Source organism: Crinia signifera, chromosome 12 (assembly GCF_055691185.1).
Source record: "Crinia signifera chromosome 12, ASM5569118v1, whole genome shotgun sequence".
NCBI lineage: Eukaryota > Metazoa > Chordata > Amphibia > Anura > Myobatrachidae > Crinia > Crinia signifera.
The window spans coordinates 9,053,698-9,070,689 of record NC_139228.1 but is presented as its reverse complement, the minus strand read 5'-3'; the positions used below and the strand labels follow the sequence as shown (position 1 = coordinate 9,070,689).

At 47.6% G+C, this 16,992-nt stretch overlaps 2 protein-coding genes across 4 annotated transcripts in view; one reads left to right on the top strand and one right to left on the bottom strand.

The window, feature by feature from the left end:
• The window catches only part of LYSMD1 (LysM domain containing 1), a 146,687-nt gene that overhangs the window by 125,133 nt on the left and 4,562 nt on the right, over positions 1 to 16,992 (bottom strand). The window contains exon 1 of one of the 3 annotated variants that reach the window (XM_083166494.1): positions 1,625 to 1,758. The exons of the other annotated variants lie outside the window; for them this stretch is intronic. The gene's annotated coding sequence lies outside the window, so the exon portion shown is untranslated. Of the gene's footprint in view, positions 1 to 1,624; positions 1,759 to 16,992 lie in introns of those variants that run through there. 3 annotated transcript variants of the gene reach the window in all.
• Positions 1,874 to 12,036, top strand: PEX19 (peroxisomal biogenesis factor 19). Its single transcript, XM_083165947.1, has 8 exons — positions 1,874 to 2,028; positions 4,173 to 4,273; positions 4,676 to 4,841; positions 6,489 to 6,574; positions 6,693 to 6,854; positions 10,759 to 10,923; positions 11,001 to 11,045; positions 11,145 to 12,036. Exons 1-8 carry the CDS (start codon positions 1,983 to 1,985, stop codon positions 11,223 to 11,225), a joined length of 852 nt encoding a protein of 283 aa, XP_083022073.1. The 5' UTR covers positions 1,874 to 1,982; the 3' UTR covers positions 11,226 to 12,036.

Genomic DNA, 16,992 nt, shown 5'->3' with positions numbered 1-16,992 from the left:
CACATGGGTTTTTCACGTGTTTTATGTCCCGAATGTCGACATGGATGCGGTATGGGTGCACCCCTGTACTCGCTACGCTCGGCACACTATTCTATTCTCCCCCCAATGCCCTAGTGGATGGTAGGGCAGGAAATACCACCTGTCGGCTGAAGATTAAAGTGACATTAACACTGTGCGAGGCACCATGTCCGAAGCATGGTGGGTGTAGCGAGCCATGTGAGGGGACACGGTGGGGTGTAGCGAGCCATGTGAGGGGACACGGTGAACTTATCGACTAGGTTAACATTCGGGGCAAAAAAAAAAACTTGAAAAACTCATGTCAACATTTTGACTGTCAGCCTAGCCATTGTCGGACTAATGCTTGTGTCGACCTTTCAACGCTGTCGACCATCAATGGTCGACTTAAATTGGGTCCACCAAATGACCCATGCCCCTACACCCATGGTGGTGTACACCAGCTCCTCACTGCTGGGTTATGTTATACACCTTTCACACTTGCAAAAATATCCCTGGTTTTTGCACATGAACGCGCATTAACCCGGGATTTAGCTCAGTGTGAAAGGGTCTTGAAAGAATATCCCGGGATGAGCATCCCGGGATTACTACCCAGGTCCTGACCTGGGTATATTCCTGATCGACCCGGGATGTGGTCTGTGTGAATGGTCCCCTACCCGGGATTGGGTACACGGGACTTTAAAAAAGCTGCTGATTGGAGCTTTCTTGTGCTCACAAATGCTGATGTCATCTTTCAAAGCCCTGGAGTCCATTTCTAATGACATGCATATGTATTTGCAGGGATTTTCCGGGATCAGTGTGAATGGGGCTGTCCCGGGTCGATCCCAGGTCTGAGTGCAGTGTGAAAGGGTACATTCCCGGGAAGCATCGGGGAACACATTCCCGGGTATGACCCTGCTCTGCGAGTGTGAAAGGGGTATTAATGTGTTTGTGTCCTTATGACGGGCGAGTCCTGAAAGAGCATTAGCCGCGTTAAAGCTTAAAGACTTGATTCTTCTTATGACCCAGAACCAAGCTTCTATTGGGTGTGGATACTGTATTTCTACTAAGCTGGCACCCGGGCAAGTCATTACGGGATAGGTCGACATGCATGAAGGACGACATGACTGAAGGTCGACATGGGTTGGGTCAAAAGGGACATAGGTTGACACAAGCATTAGGTCAACATGGGGAAAGTCGACAGTGAAAAGGTCGACATGGGGTTTTTCACTTTTTTTTGAGCCGACATGTATTTCATGCCCTACCATCCACTAGGGCTGGGCAGGAGAATAAAATCGTGTTCCGAGCGTAGCGAGCCATGTGATGGGATGTGGCGCACTTTTTAGTGTCCATGTCCACAGTGTCGACATTCGGGCAAAAAAAAACACGGGGAAAATCCCATGTCGACTTTTTTGACTGTCGACCTTTCCCATGTCAACCTAATGCTTGTGTTGATCCAATGACCCTCTTGACTTAACTCGCATCCACCTTCATGCATGTCGACCTCCAGTGGTCGACCTAATGCCTGTAGACCTGATGCTTGTCTATCCTATGATCCATACCCGTCAATCTGCATACATCAGGCATAATGCGCAGGTAATCAAATGTAATAAGAAAGTTTGATACTTACATTAAACACATGCTTGATAATCAGGGGTCATGTACAGGTGTGATACCCTAATGAGAGCCCTCATAGCTGCTGCAGGCTGTGACTGTGTAACATTGGCCGGGACAATGGCCACATGAGCCACATCACTGGCTACTAGGTGATTATTATTACTATGAAGTGTCTGGATGACATTTGGAAGAGAGGAGAGCTGCCAGCAGCACATGTGACACAGGGAGGCTCCTCCCACTCACCTTCTCTTGCCTTTTAAAAATGGCGCTGGCCTCAGCGGCCTCGCTGCCCATACTCGTGAGAGGAGTGTTATTGGCAGGGGGTCTGGGTACGTCACTCAGGCACGCCCCCTCAGCAGGAAGGAGGAAAGATGGCCGGAGCCGGGGAAGACAAGGAGCTGGATGAGCTGCTGGACAGTAAGAGCACAGTCTGGGGTCATGCAGGGGGGATAGGGGAGTGTTGGTTCGGCAGGTAAGGGGGAATGGGAGGGCCTGCCCAGCTGATGGGCTTTGGGGTGCCGGTGATGCACATTTGGGGTGACCATGAGTCAGGTGTTGCACCGTAATGCGTTGTGACCTTTGCCCTGTACTAGTCCTCGACCCGAGTCCTTATCTGACAATCATGGTGCCCTAGTCCAGCCAAAACAGAGCTGTCACCTGATTTACACCTGAGCACCGGTACACCTGAGTATGTACTGCACTGCACTGCTGTATACCAGACAGGACAGAGCTGTCACCTGATTTACACCTGAGTACCGGTACACCTGATTATGTACTGCACTGCACTGCTGTATACCAGACAGGACAGAGCTGTCACCTGATTTACATCTGAGCACCGGTACAGCTGAGTATGTACTGCACTGCACTGCTGTATACCAGACAGGATAGAGCTGTCACCTGATTTACACCTGAGCACCGGTACTCCTGAATATGTACTGCACTGCACTTCTGTTTACCAGACAGGACAGAGCTGTCACCTGACTTACCCCTGAATAACAGCACATCACAGTATATACTGCACTACAATGTCATATACCAGACAGGACAGAGCTGTCTCTTAATTTACGCCTGAGCATTGTCACACCAGAGTACTGTGCTACCATACACCAGGCAACAGAGCTGTCACCTGAGTACCCCCATATACCAGCACCTCAGAGTATGTACTGCACTGCTCTACCATACACCAGACAACAGAGCTGTCACCTGAGTACCCCCATATACCAGCACCCCAGAGTATGTACTGCACTGCTCTACCATACACCAGACAACAGAGCTGTCACCTGAGTACCCCCATATACCAGCACCCCAGAGTATGTACTGCACTTCTCTACCATACACCAGACAACAGAGCGGTCACCTGAGTACCCCCATATACCAGCACCCCAGAGTATGTACTGCACTGCTCTACCATACACCAGTCAACAGAGCGGTCACCTGAGTACCCCCATATACCAGCACCCCAGAGTATGTACTGCACTTCTCTACCATACACCAGACAACAGAGCGGTCACCTGAGTACCCCCATATACCACCACCCCAGAGTATGTACTGCACTGCTCTACCATACACCAGACAACAGAGCGGTCACCTGAGTACCCCCATATACCAGCACCCCAGAGTATGTACTGCACTGCTCTACCATACACCAGAAAACAGAGCTGTCATCTGAGTACCCCCATATACCAGCACCACCGAGTATGTACTGCACTGCTCTACCATACACCAGACAACAGAACGGTCACCTGAGTACCCCATATACCAGCACCCCAGAGTATGTACTGTACTGCTCTACCATACACCAGACAACAGAGGGGGTCACCTGATTTACCCCATATACCAGTAGGTATGGGTCATAGGGTTGACACTATGAAGGTCGACCAGGAATAATCGGCAGGTAAATAGGTTGACATGACTAAGGTCGGACGGAATCTATAGATTGTAAGCTTGCGAGCAGGGCCTTCCTACCTCCATGTTGGTTTGTATCTACCCAGTTTGTTTAATCACTGTTGTTTCCAATTGTAAAGTGCAACAGAATATGCTGTGCTATGTAAGAAACTGTAAATAAATAAGGTGGGGACAAGCATTAACCCCTTCAGTGGTGGGGTTGTTTTTTTTTAGGTAGTGCTCCCCACTGGACAAGTTTTTTTTTTAGGGGGAGCGCTCCCTAAAAAAAAAAAACACCACTCAGTGCTCAGCAGCGCTGCCCAGCCCTGAGAGACAATGTCAGCCGCTGCCCGGCCCTGCCTCGGCACCCCAGTGTGATGTTACAATCATGTCTCAGACTGTCACACAGCCGGGGGGTAAACCATTGATGATTGTCGATGGCCATCACTACTTCTCGTCACATTTCCCTGCCTTTCGCTGTATACTTGCTCAGTACACTGTATGCCCCAAAGGTTCTGGAGCATATTTCTCAGTAATCTGACCTTCCATAAGTAATATATAACGGGTAACCATTATCCTCGCCGTTCTGCATACTTCCCGTGGCATGGAGTGTAATTGGCAGCGCTCCTCCCTGTGTCTGCAGTCGTATAAATTTACTGAATACTCCCCCCTAACAGGCGCACTGGATGATTTCGAGAAGACCGGACGGCCTCCCCCAGCCCCAGAAAAATCTGCAAATCCTGCTGTGCCCGAGCAGACGCCTGTAGATGCTGCTAATGTGAGTCACCACGACCCTCTGCTTTCTGTGGGGTGAGAACTGGAAGTGCCCAATTATGTGTTTCTGTTCCCAAATCACCAAAAAGGGGGTAAAGTAATAAATGATTATCTTATGAGTATATTAAGGGGGGTGTCAAGTTCATGCATTGTTTAATATGTTGATGGTGTCATGGTGAGGACACGGTTTATAATGCACACTTGTGGCACTACAATGACCAGCGTGCACTTTTGCCCATATAAAATGCGATGGGGCGAGTTTGGATTTTGTTGCTCTTGCAATAATGACTAAAGGTCGGCCATGACGGTCGTAGTTGTGCACTCTAGAATGATTGGTTTAGTTTGGAAAGGGTCTGTGAATCCCATTGGCCGGCCCCATTTCCTCCATCTGTCTCATTCCCGCCAGGATCCGCTGTTCACGTCCCAGGAGAAGTTCTTCCAGGAGTTGTTTAGCAGTGAGCTGGCTGCCCAGGCCACAGAGGAGTTTGAGAAGGCCATGAAGGAGCTGGCAGAGGAGGAACCACATCTGGTGGAGCAGTTCCAAAAGCTGTCTGAGGCTGCCGGCAAAGTTGGTGAGTAATAATAGCTGGGGGTAAAGCAAAAATCAGGGATAGCATAGACCTAGGGCAGGAGGGCTGCATGTTGATTACCAGTAGCCAGATGGACCTTCCACTGTAAGGCAAGGGAGCACATTGTGAACAAGATGGTTGTTGTGTCAAGGAGACATAAAGTTTGGTTACTGCATAACCTCCCAGGAATAGGTCTATTGTCCTATGGGTCTGTGACTATTTGGCCTCATACATAGTGGTCGTTACTAGGACATTCAGATAAATCAGGCCTCCCGGTACATACATCGTAAATTATCTTCTACTATGTGATTCATTGCGCTCTTCACACCGTCGTAAGGGGCTATGCGCCATTAAAAGTAGAAATGTATTTGAGCGTGACGTATGTTTGTTATTTGGTGAAGGGTGGGTGGGTGTTGGGGTAGTTACGCAGAGGTGTGAGAGGGCACATAGGTAGATTAGGTTGTAGGGTGCAGGGGTAAGGAAGGCGAGGTGTGAGTGATGATGTGTTGGGTTGGTGGTGTAGTGGGATGGGGTGCTGGGTGGGTGTCTATTTAGTGTGTGGTAGTGAGGGAGATATGTCAGAGGGCACATACGGGTAGAATTGGTTGTAGGGTCCGGGGTAAGGGACAGAAGGTTAAGGGAGCTGTGTTTTCAGAGGGGGGGGTGAGGCTGGGTATAATGCTGGGCATGTGCTGTAGCCCTGGGTGGGTGGCCCTTTGCGTGCAGACCCGCTACTTCGGGGGTGGGGGCGGTTTGCGGGCAGACCTGCTGCCAGGGGGGTGTGGGCAGACCCCCTGCTTTGAGGGAGGTGGGTAGACCCGCTGATCCAATGGGGGGGAGGGAGTGTGGCCAGACCCGCTGCTTCAGGGGTGGGGTGGTGTGCGGGGGAGGGGGGGTGCGGTCAGGCCCACTGCTGGGGGGGGGGGGGGGGGGCAGGCGGGGCTGTATAATGGTGGGCGTGTGCTTTAACCCTGGCTGCTGGGCAGTGTATTCCAAGGGGGTGGTAGTGTGTATAACGCTAGTCTTTTCCCTAGGGTGGGCGGGTTTGTGTATAACGCTGGGCGGTATCCTAAGGCAGAATCTGGCTAGACTTTGTGTGTATAACGCTGTCAATCACTCTTGTAACTCCGCCAGCGTTATACACACAGGTGATGAGTGACAGATCTGGCTAAATATATAAGAGATTCTGAATGGATCAGTTTATTGGACTGGCTAGTGTCACCGCAATATCTAGGTCCATTCTGTCATTTATAAATGGCCATGACTCCTCTATTGGTGCTAATAAGCATGTTTGCATAGTTCTTGGTTAGGTGGAGTGGTCATTGTTTGTGTTCCCTTTACCATAGTCCTTCTATCTTAATCCAGTACTGTCCTCTCAATCTCATGCTGGTGTGATAATACTTGCATAAGGCAATAAACTGTAAGTGTACCCCAGTGGCATTTGGTATATCACGTCATTAGGTGACGTGAAACATTGCTTTTAAAGAAGGATAGCCTCAAAATGTGTCCAGCATAACGTGCCTCCCCCTGTGCTAGGTAACATTAATCAGAAGATGTTTTTGATCAAAAAATTTGTTTAATTGAAAGTCTGTGCCAGTTATATCCAAACCATTGCTTTGATTCAAAATGGCTGCTTCCTCTTCCTGACAGGAAGTGATGAGACATCCCAGCAAGAGTTCACATCCTGTCTGAAGGAGACCCTCACAGGATTGGCCAAAAATGCCAATGACCTGCAGGTAAGGGGCCAATTGCATGGTAACTTCTCACAGACGGACAGACTGACAAGGCAAGTGGAATAGGAATATGAAAACATGCCTGAAATGATCAATTGTTTGACTTCAATTCTGTACGCAGAACACGAGCTTACCAGAGGAAGAGTTGTCACGGGCGATGGATGGCCTGGGGATGGACTGTGATGACAAGGAAGGAAGTATCCTGCCTTTTATGCAAAATATCATGCAGAACCTCCTCTCCAAAGAAGTCTTGTACCCCTCTCTCAAAGAGATCACAGACAAGGTGCCAACAATTCTACATATAGCGACGTGGCTTTACGTCTATTATAAGGCAAAAATTATCATATAATATATGGCCTGGTTCAGCATGGATTGTAAACTCAAAATCTTTCTCTAATGTGCAAAACAATGCTGCACTGCAGGTGGGGCAGATGTAACATGTGCAGAGAGTTAAGCCCCGTACACATGGTGCAATTCATTTTCTATTCAGTCCCAATTCGGCGCTGTGTACACTTAAGATTTTCACTATATAGTACAGCTCTGTTGTGTGTGTGTGTGTGTGTGTGTGTGTGTGTGTGTGTGTGTGTGTGTGTGTGTGTGTATAGCCTTGCCTGCACAGTATATTTTCCTGTTCGATTTCAATGTCACGCATTGGGATCAAATCGGCATCGAATGTGGCTGAAAACCGTTTGTCTATTCGATTTTGATTTTTACTAAATAGACAAACTAGAATTGAAACTTATGGGCCCCATACATCAGCAATTAATTGTGACAATTTTCAGATATGGAGATGATTGCCACAATTAATTTTAGATGTGTGGGCTCCCCCTTTTGGCAATCCCAATCAAATCGCCAATCGATTGCTTAATCAGGTTTTTAAACATGTTTAATAATCTGGTATTATCTGCGGATCTTTTTTATATGTGTGGGCATTCCCAATTCGTCTTCTTCATCTATTTACATTATGAACAGCAATCGATTGGGCAATTTCCAGATATGAAGATGCAATCTTTAGATGGAAAAATCTGCCGATCACTGAAATAAATCTGTAATGTGTGGGCAAAGTCAGATAGATTGTAAAATCCATTTATCTGGCCAAAAAATCCCTGTATCTGGAAATCCATAAATTGTGATTGCTGATGTATGGGGCCCATTACCCTAATGCATTAGATTTGGGGGAGTCATTTTGTCTCTGTGCAGGGTAAATACTGGCTGCTTTATTTTTACACTGCAATTTAGATTTGAGTTTCAACACACCCCACCCAGATCTAAAGGCCCATACACACTAGGCCACTTTCATGTGAAAGCCGCTCAGTTTTCTCATTTAAGCCACCCAGTTTGGATGGTCCGACGATGAACGGTGCTGCGCGCTCCCGGATCATGGCCGGGAAAGCTGCTCGTCTGCTTGTATTACCAGCAGGTGAGCGGCTTTGTGGATGGCTTTGCATAGCGTTGCGCTATGCAAAGCCGTCTGCCCCCACTGACAGCACCGGGCAGTGTGTATGTACTGAGCGACTTTTCTCCCAGCGATGACAGCGATCATGGCTGTCCATACACGCTGGGCAAAAACGCCCAGTGTGTAGGGACCATAACTCACATGTTACATATGCCCGCCGTGCAGTGCAGCATTTTTTTGCCCATTAGAGAGAGCTTTTGCAATCCACGGTCCCATAATCTCTCAAAGGCCATTTATTACTGTATTTAATAATATAACTGAAATTACTTCTGTGTTTTATACTTAAATGGGTACTCTTTACCTAGAACGGCGCCCGCGATCAGAATCGCGGGCGTCGGGGGTAAAAAATCGCGGTAATCGCGGGCATCGCGGGTAAATCGCGGGTACATCAAAATCGGGTACCCGCGATTACCGCGATTTTCCCATAGGGAACAATGTTAAAAAGCCTGATTGACCGCGATTTTACTGTAAAATGCCTCAATGCCCGCGATTTTCCCATAGGAATCAATGTTAAATGGGCTACAGAGCCCAAATAGCCCCAATTAACCCTTAAATGTCCCCCCAATTTTTGTACGCCACCCCACGATCCACGCCAACCCGAAGCGTGGCGAGCGCAGCGAGCCCGCGAGGGGCGGCGGTACGCGTCCTCCGACCTTTTCATGCCCTACTATCCACGTCGGCGTGGAGTTGAGAATAGAATAGTGTGGCGAGCGCAGCGAGCCACCGAGCCCGAAGCGTGGCGAGCGGACGCGGATACCTTCACAGGTAAACGCGTCCCTTCGCGGGCTTCACAGGTGTCCGCGTCGCCACGGACACCTGTGAAGTCCGCAAGGGGACGCGTATAACTGTGAAGGTATCCGCGTCCCCTCGCGGGGCTCGCTGCGCTCGCCACGCTTCGGGCTCGGTGGCTCGCTGCGCTCGCCACACTATTCTATTCTCAACTCCACGCCGACGTGGATAGTAGGGCATGAAAAGGTCGGAGGACGCGTACCGCCGCCCCTCGCGGGCTCGCTGCGCTCGCCACGCTTCGGGTTGGCGTGGATTGTGGGGTGGCGTACAAAAATTGGGGGGACATTTAAGGGTTAATTGGGGCTATTTGGGCTCTGTAGCCCATTTAACATTGATTCCTATGGGAAAATCGCGGGCATTGAGGCATTGAATGCAAAATCGCGGTCAATTAGGCTTTTTAACATTGTTCCCTATGGGAAAATCGCGGTGATCGCGGGCATCGCGTCGCGGCCGTTTATGTGCTGCCCGCGATGTCGCGATCACCGCGATGGGCGCCGTTCTAGGTAAAGAGTACCCTTAAATGATATATTTGAAGTCTAAACATTAACATTTGGGAATTCTCCTTTATGTCCTGGTGCCTTGTGGTGGAAATAAAGGACCTTCTATTCTGTAGGCAGTGGTGACTTGTTCTCAAGCATCTGTCATGGCCAAAAGTTAACCAGCGAGAGCTATATAGAATGTGTATATTCATTAGATACAAGTTACTAGCCGAAACGGAGTAACAGATTGTAAGCTTGCAGCAGGGCCCTCCTACCTCCAAGTCTGTCCGTCGGTACCCAGTTTGTTTTATCACTGTCTACTATTGTAAAGCGCAACGGAACCTGCTGCGCTATATAAGACGTTGTAACGGAATCTGCTGCGCTATATAAGACACTGTAACGGAATCTGCTGCGCTATATAAGACGCTGTAACGGAATCTGCTGCGCTATATAAGACGCTGTAACGGAATCTGCTGCACTATATAAGAGACTAACGGAATCTGCTGCGCTATATAAGACGCTGTAACGGAATCTGCTGCGCTATATAAGACACTGTAAAGGAATCTGCTGCGCTATATAAGACACTGTAACGGAATCTGCTGTGCTATATAAGACACTAACGGAATCTGCTGCGCTATATAAGACGCTGTAACGGAATCTGCTGCGCTATATAAGACGCTGTAACGGAATCTGCTGCGCTATATAAGACGCTGTAACGGAATCTGCTGCGCTATATAAGACCCTGTAACGGAATCTCCTGCGCTATATAAGACACTGTAACGGAATCTCCTGCGCTATATAAGACGCTGTAACGGAATCTGCTGCGCTATATAAGACGTTGTAACGGAATCTGCTGCGCTATATAAGACGCTGTAACGGAATCTGCTGCGCTATATGACACTAACGGAATTTGCTGCGCTATATAAGACACTATGGAATCTGCTGCGCTATATAAGACACTAATGGAATCTGCTGTGCTATATAAGACACTAATGGAATCTGCTGTGCTATATAAGACGCTGTAACGGAATCTGCTGCGCTATATAAGACGCTGTAACGGAATCTGCTGCGCTATATAAGACGCTGTAACGGAATCTGCTGCGCTATATAAGACACTGTAACGGAATCTGCTGCGCTATATAAGACACTGTAACGGAATCTGCTGCACTATATAAGACCCTGTAACGGAATCTGCTGCGCTATATAAGACACTGTAACGGAATCTGCTGCTCTATATAAGACACTGTAACGTAATCTGCTGCGCTATATAAGACACTGTAACGGAATCTGCTGCTCTATATATGACGCTGTAACGGAATCTGCTGCTCTATATAACACGCTGTAACGGAATCTGCTGCGCTAAATAAGACCCTATAAATAAATAAACAGTGAAGTGTTCCGTCGAGCACTATTTAGTTGCTGCCATCATATCAAAATTAACTCTGCCTCCTCCTCTTACGCAGTACCCAGAATGGCTAACCACGCACCAAGATTCCCTGCCCGCTGAGGAGTACCGCAAATACCAGGAGCAGCATAACCTGATGGGGAGGATCTGCCAGCAGTTTGAGTCGGAGCAGCCGGGGGAAGAAGCTGCAAGATTTGAGGCTGTGATGGAACTCATGCAGCAGGTAGATAACAGATCTCCGTGATCCATCCTTCCAGTCTCGTTATTGTATGATTGGTCTAATGGGCTTGTTCTCTACAGCTGCAGGAACTGGGACACCCACCCAAGGAACTGGCGGGAGATTCTGTAAGTTTGCATACACTGAATAGTGCAGTAGATTGATTGTGACATAAGTGGTTATTAAAGTAAAGTTCGGTTTTTCATCTTGGTTTTTGTTTGTTTTAGCCTCCAGGTCTGAATTTCGAGCTTGACGGTTTGAACCTAAGTCCGGGAAGTGCCAGTGGGGAGCAGTGCCTGATCATGTGACCGCGGTTGTCTTGGCTCTGTTTTTAACAAGGTTGCTTAGTCTAGAGAGAAGAGGTTTCCATGTAGTGGGACAAGGTTGATGTTTAACATACGAGAACACCAGCAAGTTTGCCTGTAGTGGATGATCCTGTGCTTCGGCTGACTGAACCAAGCCTGCCTTATTTCTCCTGAGGACATATAATGTAAGCAGCTCTCCCGTGCCAGAGCTTGGCAAGACTTTTTATGGACACCTGGCCCAGAGTCTGTTTTAAGATCTGAGTTGCATGTAACAAAGGAGTTAAATAAGTTTTTACTCCGTGCACTGTTCATCTTTTCTTTCCTCTTACTATTTATTTCTAAGTGTAAGTTATGCAAAACTCCTGTACACCACAGGATAAATGGTGTTAGAAGTGGGGTTTATTAATCTGCCTTGTCCTGGATCATGGGCCGCAGATCTGTCTCCTGCTGTGTGTGGTTGGCTGAGGCCGTATCCAATAGATGGCATGACACCAATTCGCTCGGATTGTAGTGCTCCTACTGAATCCGGTACGGCCTCACGCCTCAGCCATGACACTGGAGCCTTATATTGGTTCAGCCCCAATATTTTCTGCTTGTGTCAGTTAGGGAAGGGTAAAGCATAGACTTAGACTGTGACCAGATCAGCTCACCTCCTTATTAGCCAGGAAAGTCAAGAAACCGATGTAAGATCAAAGAAGGTGGAGGAATTTGTACTGAGAGTGAGGGCTGCGTAGAGCTGTGTGCCAGATGCATCAGCGCAGGAGAGACCAAGAACCCAGGTAGGAAGCTTAAGATGGTGCTAGAATGATAGAAACACTGTAAAAACACTTTGTGCATACATGCATTGTTGTAACAACAAAGGAACCGGACCGGAGAGGAAAATGGATGCATTTCCTGACGGCTCAGTAAGCTCTATATGATAGTAAGCCCTGAACGTTGTGTGAGTTTATGTACTGACCCAAGTGTACTGTAATAACATTGTTGTATAGATAAAGTTTGTGGAGACACCCTCCTGCTAATCATTGCCAGTGCCCTCCCCTATACGCAGTGCACTGTATCCTCCAACCTTCTTTTTTTTTTTTTTTTTTCTAATGGATTTTCTAATTTCTTTTATTTCTGTAAATATTAATTACGTTTTGGGCCTGATTCAGACTTCATTGCAAATGCAAAATTACAAAGCCATGCTGCACTGCAGGTGGGGCAGATGTAACCCTTGCAGAGAGAGTTAGATTTGGGGGATTTATTTTTGTTTCTGTGCAGGGTAAATACTGGCTGCTTTATTCTTACACTGCAATTTCCGTTTGAACACACCCCACCCAAATCTCACTCTCCCTGCACATGTTACATCTGCCCCACCTGCAACGCAGCATGGTTTTGTCTATCTGCAAATATTGCAGCCTTGAATTAGGCCCAATGTACATAGAAAAACATGGTGCCAGTGTTGCTACTGGTCTGGTGAGTGCCTATCTCTCCTGGGTGGCAGCTACAGGTGCGATGATTAGCAACGCCATGCCCAAAACATTTGCAGCTGTACAGGAAAGTAAACATGAACTGTTGGGGGGTCCTAGGCTGAGAACCATTGCAATAAGAGGTTAAATATATCAGCGGCCCAAATTCTTTTGAGGACTGAAGTTGAGAACCACTGCTTTATGGTGAGAAAGAAATGTCCATGGGCTGAGAAAGCCAGAGCTGAATGATTAACTCTGCGTCTCGGTTGTGATGGAGCACTCAGTTGCTTAGGAGGGGTCTCTATTTGCTTGTGGGGGCTGCTATACTTGTGTCTACTCGCAGTTCCATTGCTAAAAAAAAAAAAAAATTGCTGCTGCGTTGGAATTGTGATCACAACTGAATCAGGCACTCTGCATGAGGGATACAGCAGAGACGCGACCATGCGTCAGGGTATAGTCTGTCCGTCCCAGCCAAAACCGGCACCCATATGCAACCCTTACAGAATAAGGACCTTAGTTTGAGGTACAATATATACATACCCTCCAACATGACCCATTCCATTAGGTACAAAATTATTTATTTCTGGACTTCCTTACCAGTGGCAGTTGCAGAGGTAGGGCTGCAGCACAGTCCAACATTCAAAAAGGGAAGCCACACCTACTGCCACCCCAAACATCACTGTCCTGGACTCGCTGGCAGATGATGTGACCCCCCTCTTTGAATTTTAAACTGTGCTGGAGTCCAACCTCTGTAACTGCCACTGGCAGTGAAGTCCAGGAACAGAGCATATTGTACCTAATGGAATGGGTCATGTTGGAGGGTATGTATATAGCATGGTAGTGACCCTGGATGAGGTATAAAGCACAGTAGTAACCATGTGTGAGGTAAATAACACAGAAGTGATCCAGTGTGAGGTAAATTACGCAGACATGATCCAGTATGAGGTAAATTACGCAGACATGATCCAGTGTGAGGTAAATAACGCAGGCATGATCCAGTGTGAGGTAAGTAACTCAGATGTGATCCAGTATGAGGTAAATAACAGACGTGATCCAGTGTGAGGTAAATGACGCAGATGTGATCCAGTATGAGGTAAATAACAGACGTGATCCAGTGTGTGGTAAATAACACAGAAGTGATCCAGTGTGTGGTAAATAACACAGAAGTGATCCAGTGTGTGGTAAATAACACAGAAGTGATCCAGTGTGTGGTAAATAAGGCAGAAGTGATCCAGTGTGTGGTAAATAACGCAGAAGTGATCCAGTGTGTGGTAAATAACGCAGAAGTGATCCAGTGTGTGGTAAATAACGCAGAAGTAATCCAGTGTGAGGTAAATAACGCAGGCGTGACCCAGTGTGAGGTAAATAACGCAGACGTGATCCAGTGTGAGGTAAATAACACAGACGTGATCCAGTGTGAGGTAAATAATGCAGGCGTGACCCAGTGTGAGGTAAATTATGCAGACCTGAACCAGTGTGTGTTAAATAAAGCAGAAGTGACCTACTGTGAGGTAAATTACGCAGATGTGATCCAGTGTGTGGTAAATAACACAGAAGTGACCCAGTATGAGGTAAATAACGCAGATGTGACCCAGTGTGTGTTAAATAAAGCAGAAGTGACCCAATGTGAGGTAAATAACGCAGATGTGACCCAGTGTGTGTTAAATAAAGCAGAAGTGACCCAGTGTGTGTTAAATAAAGCAGAAGTGACCCACTGAGGTAAATTACGCAGATGTGATCCACTGTGAGGTAAATTACGCAGATGTGTGGTAAATAACACAGAAGTGACCCAGTATGAGGTCAATAATGCAGATGTGACCCAGTGTGTGTTAAATAAAGCAGAAGTGACCCACTGTGAGGTAAATAACAGAAGTGACCCAGTATGAGGTAAATAACGCAGACGTGACCCAGTGTGTGGTAAATAACAGAAGTGACCCAGTATGAGGTAAGTAATGCAGACGTGATCCAGTGTGTGGTAAATAACGCAGACGTGACCCAGTATGAGGTAAGTAACGCAGACGTGACCCAGTGTGTGGTAAGGAAAGCAGACGTGACCCAGTGTGTGGTAAATAATGCAGACCTGAACCAGTGTGTGGTTTATAGAGTATAGATATGATTCTCACCTTTAATATACATGGAAGGTTTAAGTTGTATATATGTTATTCAGTTCTATCATTGTCCCTTTAAATGTATTTTCCTTAAAATGCTTCTAGTAGAACAGATTTTAATTTCAGCATAAGATGGAAAAGTCTGAGGTGATTTTAAGATATGTTACCAAGGTCAGAAGATATTGCACCTGCGACATGAAGATAGTGTTTTGGAATGTTTTGAGAATCAGGAGGAGGAGGCAAAGTTACTGCTTGCTTATTAACCCCTTCACGACATTTGACGTATATATACGTCATGGTCGGGAAGTACTTCCCGACCGTTGATGTATATATACGTCATGACTTCTAACTGTCACTGCGTCTAGAGACGCAGTGACAGTTAGGTGATGTCTGCTGTCCCTGACAGCAGACATCCCCCCTCGTCGCCCAGGGGGGGCAGGGGTGCCCCCCCCGGTCGGCGATCGCTGTGATTGGCTGTTCAAATCTGAACAGTCAATCACAGCGTTTCCTGTGTTACCGGCGGCTAAGCCGCTCGGTAACACAGAAAACGGTGGTGATCGGTGCAGCACCGATCACCACCGAGCGGCAGCACCCCCCTCCCACCCGCCGGGCACTCACCCGGCAGCGGCAGCAGCTCCCCCGGCTCCCCCGGTGCGCACGCAGCGCTGCCCTCCTCCCCCCTCCCCCCCGCAGCAGCAGCAGCAGCAGCATCATGCTGCTAGAAAAGTTCAAATTAAATAAAAAAGAAGTTTTGCAAATGTATATGTATGTATGTATATATATATATATATATATATATATATATATATATATATATATATATACACACACACATATATATATATATATATATATATATATATATATATACATATATATATATATATATATATATATATATGTGTGTGTGTATATATATGTATATATACAGATGGGACCGGGCTCATCTTTGCAGGGGATGGCGATGGCGTCGCCATCGCCATTCCCTGCTCCCGCGCCATCTGTGTGTCGGAAGGGGACGCGCGCGCACGAGGTGCGCGCGCGTCCCCTTCCGACGGTGCTGCCCTCGGTTGCCCGGTGCCCACACCCCCCCACAGCCTCCTCGGGTCCCCCCAGCCCCCCTCGAGCGGGAGGCGGACAGTATTGTGTCCGCCTCGCCGCCCGGATACTGAGACGCGCGTGCGTGGGGGACGCACGCGCGTCTCAGTCAGATGGCGCGCCGTGTTGCTGGCGGATCGCCAGCAGCATGCTGCTGGCGATTCGCCAGCAAGCATAAGGCCTGCGCTATCTGTATATATATATATATATATACACACACATATATATATATATATATATATATATATATATGTGTGTGTGTGTGTATACCGCACCGATCACCAACGATCGCCAGCCCCCCCCCCCCCTCCCACCCGGCAGCCCCCCTCCCTCCCACCCACCCGGCTGCCGCAGCGCCAGCACCCCTCCCACCCCCCCGCCAGCCGCAGCGCCAGCCCCCCTCCCAAAGCTGGTGACCAAAATGGGGTCACTTGTGGGGGGGTTCCACTGTATTGGTGCTTCGGGGGTCTTGCTAATGCGACATAGCACCCACCATTCATTCCACCACCAAAAATCACTCCTTCCCTTCTGAGTCCTGCCATGCACCCAACTGGTATTTTTTGGTCACATGTGAGGCATTGCCGTACTCGGGAGAAATTGGGGCACAGATTTTGGGGTGCTTTGTCTCCTTCATTCCTTGTGAAAATTAAAAATTTTGAGCCAGAACTGCATTTTTGTGTAAAAAATTAAATTTTTTTACACAAAAATGCAGATCTGGCTCAAAATTTTTCATTTTCACAAGGAATGAAGGAGACAAAGCACCCCAAAATCTGTGCCCCAATTTCTCCCGGGTACGGCAATGCCTCACATGTGACCAAAAAATACCAGTTGGGTGCATGGCAGGACTCAGAAGGGAAGGAGTGATTTTTGGATTTTGCAGCACAGATTCTGGTTGAATGACCCCCGAAACACCCATACAGTGGAACCCCCCCACAAGTGACCCCATTTTGCAAACTACACCCCTCAGGGAATTCATCTAGGGGTATAGAGTACATTTCAAACCCCCCGAGGTTTCACCAATTTTGATACAACTGAGCTGTGAAAATGAAAAATTAATTTTTTTCATTTTCACTACCCAGTTGTACCACAATTGGTGAAACCTCGGGGGGTTTGAAA